This window comes from Nothobranchius furzeri, chromosome 18 (assembly GCF_043380555.1).
Source record: "Nothobranchius furzeri strain GRZ-AD chromosome 18, NfurGRZ-RIMD1, whole genome shotgun sequence".
NCBI classification, from domain to species: Eukaryota; Metazoa; Chordata; class Actinopteri; order Cyprinodontiformes; family Nothobranchiidae; genus Nothobranchius; species Nothobranchius furzeri.
In genome coordinates, this window is record NC_091758.1 from 3,634,670 (window position 1) to 3,640,768 (window position 6,099).

Consider the following 6,099-nt stretch of genomic DNA (forward strand, 5'->3'; position numbering starts at 1 on the left):
TGAGACAGCCCACACGATAGATAGCATTTGATGCAAAACAAAGAAATCAATCAAAACCTATCTATGGGTGCCTCTGGGAAAATGTGGGTGCCTTTTGTGAATTATCTAAAGAAGAAATGTACTGCACCCTGTTCTACGTGTCATGTAAAAACGTGATGCAGGGAAAACACAAATAAAAGAAAGTAAATCCTAACTGATATGTGAAACTCAGCAGGCTGCATTAATTAAAGGCATATATATAAAGGAAATAATCATGAAAATGAAGGGCAAATTGGCTTGTGGCCCTTTAAGGGAAATAGTAACAAAATAAAATTAACTTTGTAATCAAATATAATCATGCTACACAAAGCACTAATAAAAAGATAGAGATGTAAATCAGTTCTTAAAATGTAAATCAGTAGGTTAGTAATCCCTAAAGATGTGAGTTAGTAACAGGACCCTGGCTGGAGGCAGGTAACCTGAAAAAAAAACCCAAAGGATATCACATTTGTTAAAAATTCATCCCACAAACGAGAGAATTTGTAACGGTCCACCAGTCAGTGGAAAAGAATCCGGTCAGAATAGAGTCGGTCAGAATAGAGTTTTGAATCTGGTATTGCGGACCCACAGAGACACGAGTTTGGACGTATCTGTGGGAGCAGGCTCATAAGCGATTTGGTTATCAAACTGTTTGTATCTTGTGTTACGAACCCACAGGGAAACTTGTTTGAATTTACCTGAGGGTTCCGTTTGGAACTGGAGCGAAGCTGATGGTTTAGCTGTTAGATCAGAACCTGATTTTACCTGCTCAAAGTTGTGTTGCAGCTTAACGGAGGCGACTTTGTTGTGATCAGAAATAGTAGTGAACTGGAAATGCGAAAATGATGCTCGCAAAGCGGGAGGAGGCTCCCCACCCCCCTTTTGTTTCTCAAACGTATGCCGTGTCTGTGAGACAGGAGAAGCATAACAAAGAACAGTTCTTAAGCTCTTAAAAGCTCTATTACCAAGAAGATGCACATTGTCACCTGAATCGTGCTGAAAGAGTAGGTGTTCAGATGTCCAAAGACCTGGAGGTGTTGGACTTGGAGGTTCTGAAAAGGAGTGATCCAAGGATGGTTGTGTCACGGGTGTCAAAGCCAACCTAGCCATGTTTAGAATCAGATACAGACATGATGCTAGCTTTGGGAACATGGTCTGTCCTGAAAACTGAAGCCAAGAATACTTTATACCCAAGAATGATGGAGGTTCCCACACAGAATCAGAAAAACCCGGTTTAACCAGAGTATTTACAGACTGACTAGAACTCCGCCCCGTAGAAGGTTCAGCACCTAACTCCGGGTCGGAGGTCAATGTTGTCAGCCGAATTGGTGGAAGGTCAGTGTCGATTTCTGCAATGACCCGCCCGCTCGGAGGAGGCGTTCCCCCGAACCGGTTGAAGTCCGCAACGGAAAACTCAGAGCCACTCAGCACCCCCCCTTTGTCAGGAGGGGCCCCGAGCAGAGCATCACTGCACGCACCTACACCTCCCAGGCCGGGTTGCCTTCCCGAGCCCGTGAGAGAGGTGTGCGCAGCAACCACCGAGCCACCTTTAATATCGCCACTGACCACAGGACTGCTGGAAACCGCAGGGTTTTCTGTGTCGTCGTGGTCACCTGTAAGAGAAATCACAGGAAAGAGAGCACAGAGGCCCGAGACTAAGTCACACCCCTGTGAAAGGAGAAAAGAATTGGCCACCGTATTAGCAGAGGTCACAAACTGAAAAGTGACAAGGTCATTCACATAAAGGTCAAGATGTCCGGGCACAAACCCCTTAAATGGCATGGTAGCTCCGTCCGGAGACCACAAGTGTTTCACGGTGGCTGACGTTTCCATCACGCCCCGATAAAGAAGCTGGTTTGTGCATGAGGCGGACTGACGAGTAAAACAGACCTCTGACTGAAGCGGTGGGTCACAGCCTGAAGATTTCACACCCATGCTGGAGAGATGTTCAGCCTTTAACATGGACGACAGAGGAGAAGCATTAGGAACCAAAGGGTTAATCACAACCTGTTTGTCAGAGAGGTTAACCATAGGCTCAAGAGATTTATTCAGCTTAAAAGTAGCAGAGAAAGTGTTGTTCATTTCAAACCTTGATGTTGATGGTGGGTTTTTGACCCCCTGGAAGAAATAAAAGTAAAGAAAAAGCGTTATGACTGTAAACAGCATGTTGTTTGAATTCACGTCATGAATTGCAGACCAGAACCACCTCCGACCCAGTGCAGCTGGCACCGAACCGCAGCCACTAGTCCCCACTGCTCCCGACCGGCGGCACCCGCCTAAAACGGGCCCGTTCGGGCGGGCGGAGGGACCAGCGATGCTCGGCCGGTGAACAGTCTCCTGCGTCATGGCATGTTCTGGAAGCAGAACGTCAGAGAACCTTACACCAGGTGTAACAGTGCAAGAAAGATTTTGTCGTGTCTCGTCCATCTCCCATTAAGTTCAGAGCAACTCGCGTTTTTACCTTCTGAGCCGACGTAAAACTCCGGGCAGATTCCTTAATATGTCTCACACAAACAAGGACTGTCCGTAGCCTACTTAACTTTATGACACAGGGTAAAACAAGGAATTGTTGATAGAGAAATGAATACACACAACTTCACAAGATGGAAGAAAAAGGCATGGAACCGAGCAACGGAGGCTGTGAAAGCCGACCCGTCCACCGGTCCAAAATAAAAATAATAAAAAAAAATAACAAACCCTACGCTGCCGAGATGTTATCAGACGGACAACGTAGCAAACTGTAGATTCTACACACCGTAGCGATTTACAAGAATCACCGCCAATGCGGGTTTTGTGAGGACACAGACTGACTGTGCCAGAAACGATGACAATTTAACGGGACGCGTTCCCTATTTGTCTAACTGTGGCGCTAGCTTAGCTCTCCGGCCAGGCCTAGCGTTCTTTGTCTGTAGCAACCAGACTTAAATCTTCCCGATTAACAAGTAGGCATCTCGCTCCACTTTTAATACGGACTCTAAAAAAAACGTACGCAATCTGAATGCAGTAACGCGTGACGGCTGTGCTTCGCTTTACGACGTTTACCTAGCAATCAAGCTAAGGTAGGTGTCACCGAGCATTCCGTTTAAAAAAACGCACGCAATCTGAATGCAGTAACGCGTGACGGCCATAACCCGGCTCACGACGTTTACCGTGCAATCAAGCAACAGTAGGTGCCTACGGGCATTCCGTTCAGATTGTTTCTATAAGTCGCCCATGCAATGGAGATATTTTCCACAATAGCTCGCCCACAGTGTCAACACACTGAGACGAAAGGTGTCCGAGAATTTAGTCTCGGTTCTGAGGTTCGGAGAATTCAGTGAGCGGAACAATTTCCGGTTAAGTTCAAAATAAGACATCAAAGTGAAACACAGAGAAAAGCGTTGTTTGTAGCTTTTAGATGTAAGAAATCAGACATATCGCAGATATAGAAGACTGGATACGCTCGCCATTAAATGTAGCGTTATGGATCTATGCTCTTTTATGAGAGAGAAACCATGCTACGTATTAATTCGGAATATTAATTTTAATAAATCAATAACCAAATTTTATATTGTTCAGAAGACTCAAAGGTTGTTTTCATCCATAAACTGCCGATAATATCTGAGTGTCTGTGTTTCAGTTCAATGAGGAAACAAGTTTGAAAGATTAAAAGTTTTAATTCTTCAAATTAAACTAATGATTTTGAAAATTGACAAACAGGAAATAACAATCACATTGGCAACTTTGTGGGACAATCTTTTAACAGTTTATATGCTGTTCTTGCTCAAATAGACCTTATGGTGAATTTATGAAGATTGAGAATGTTGTGACATGAATGCGTGTGTGAGTCTGATTTTGCTTCAGGAAGAACAGGTGTCTGAGTGAAGTGATGGTTTGGATAAACTTAGGTCTTATCAGAGAACTGCATCAAACGCTAAAACCGTGCTCTGTCTCACCGAACTCTTGTGGACCCTCTTTCGGATCCGGGCCGTGGAGGATGTTGTGGTTCATCCAGATGACACCGGCGGCTGACAGGAGACGTAGGTGTCGAACGGAACCGGTCCAGAGTTGCCCTCGGTACACGTGGATGGTAGAGCGTTTTATCGATGCGCTTTCTTAAGTTAATTCACTCAGAAATCAAAAGACTCGGTAATGAGTCTTCGTTAGAAGTCGCGATTCAGCTATTCTGCCTGGCTTGGCAGAAACAGCGTGAAAGGGGGGAAGAACGAGCCAACAGGCTCTGCCCCCCTTTGGTTTTCAGGTCTGTTCTCTCTCGTTGTCCAACACGAACTGAATCAAAAAACTGAAAACTTACCAAAAACCTTTCTCTTCTCAAAGCAAAACATGTGCGTCATCAAATGTGTCTGGAGTTTACTGTGAGCAGGTGTGTGTGGATGTGTGTGAATGTTTGTGCTTGAGTGTGTGTGAAGGTCAGTAACAAACATTCTCAACATTATTTAAGAATGGATTCATTAAACCATTATAATTACCCCAAAGCTAAATAGTCATTCATTTGAATAAACACATTTATAATGAGCAAAATGATAATGTTATTTTAACATTAAAATCAAGAAAAAGAAGTTTAAACTTTATGTTTTGACTTGGTCTGGGTACAACTCATGTAAACACATCTTCTGGTAGACTGCAGGTGGCAGATGTTATGGTTTCCTCCCAGACTCGCTGGCGTTCAGGTCTTAATCTGTGGGTGAAAGTTCTCAGCGACCCAGCTTTGACACAGCTGAGTCCAACACCACCATTGTGACAGAAAACCCATATTTCCTCACGTTACACAGGAATGTAGAATCTATTGAGTTGTAAGTGATCTGAACATTTCATGATGATAGCACATTCCTATAGGGGGTCAAACCATGTCCCAAAGGTCACCGGGCCTGGTGTCACTTTAAAGAAGTAGACTAGTTACACCTTTGTGGGCTTATAACTTGGCTTCTGAAAATCCTAGAGAGGTCAGGTTTGTTTTAGAGTACTCCAATTAACAGCCCCCATTACCCCAAAAAGGAAATGAGTCATTAGCACTTATGGTTTTTAAATGGCATCCAGAATTATGTTGCACAAAACACAATTTCACATCATTCTGGGTTCATTTGTGTGAAAACAAGGTCCAATCAGGCTGAAACGTTACAAGAAGGTAGAATCTATTGAGTTGTAAGTGATCTGAACGTTTCATGATGATAGCACTTTCCTAAGGGGGTCAAACCATGTCCCAAAGGTCACCGGGCCTGGTGTCACTTTAAAGAAGTAGTCCAGTTACACCTTTGTGGGCTTATAACTTGGCTTCTGAATATTCTAGAGAGGTCAGGTTTGTTTTATTGTACTCCAATCAACAGCCCCTACAACCACAAAAAGGAATGGAGTCATTAGCACTTATGGTTTTTAAATGGCACCCAGAATTATGTTGCACTAATTACAATTTCACATCATTCTGGGTTCATTTGTGGGAAAACAAGGTCCAATCAGGCTGAAACGTTACAGGAAGGTAGAATCTATTGAGTTGTAAGTGATCTGAACGTTTCATGATGATAGCACTTTCCTAAGGGGGTCAAACCATGTCCCAAAGGTCACCGGATCTGGTGTTAATTTAAAGAAGTAGTCCAGTTACACATTTGTGGGCTTATAACTTGGCTTCTGAATGTCCTAGAGAGATCAGGTTTGTTTCAGAGTACTCCAATCAACAGCCCCTACAACCATAAAAAGGAATGGAGTCATTACAACTTATGGTTTGTAAATGGCACCCAGAATTATGTTGCACGAAGCACAAGTTCACATCATTCTGGGTCCATTTGTGTGAAAACAAGGTCCAATCAGGCTGAAACGTTACAAAAAGGTAGAATCTATTGAGTTGTAAGTGATCTGAATGTTTCATGATGATCGCACATTCCTAAAGGGTGTCAAACCATGTCCCAAAGGTCACCGGGCCTGGTGTCACTTTAAAGAAGTAGTCCAGTTACGCCTTTATGGGCTTATAACTTGGCTTCTGAATATCCTATAGAGGTCAGGTTTGTTTTAGAGTACTCCAATTAACAGCCCACATTACCCCAAAAAGGAATGGAGTCATTAGCTCTTATGGTTTTTAAATGGCACCAA

General features: G+C 43.5%; 1 protein-coding gene across 2 annotated transcripts; it reads right to left on the bottom strand.

Annotated features, from left to right (window-relative positions):
- Positions 1-390: 390 nt before the first annotated feature.
- LOC139063951 (uncharacterized) lies at positions 391-2,956 on the bottom strand. Of its 2 annotated transcripts, none has more exons than XM_070547205.1 (2): positions 2,480-2,948; positions 391-2,372 (listed from the first exon to the last, which is right to left on the bottom strand). In XM_070547205.1, exon 2 carries the CDS (start codon positions 2,362-2,364, stop codon positions 571-573), a length of 1,794 nt encoding a protein of 597 aa, XP_070403306.1. In that variant the 5' UTR covers positions 2,365-2,372; positions 2,480-2,948; the 3' UTR covers positions 391-570. The 2 variants fall into 2 exon arrangements, with proteins under 2 accessions (XP_070403306.1, XP_070403307.1); XM_070547206.1 differs by having other exon boundaries at positions 814-924; positions 1,005-2,956.
- Positions 2,957-6,099: the final 3,143 nt, after the last annotated feature.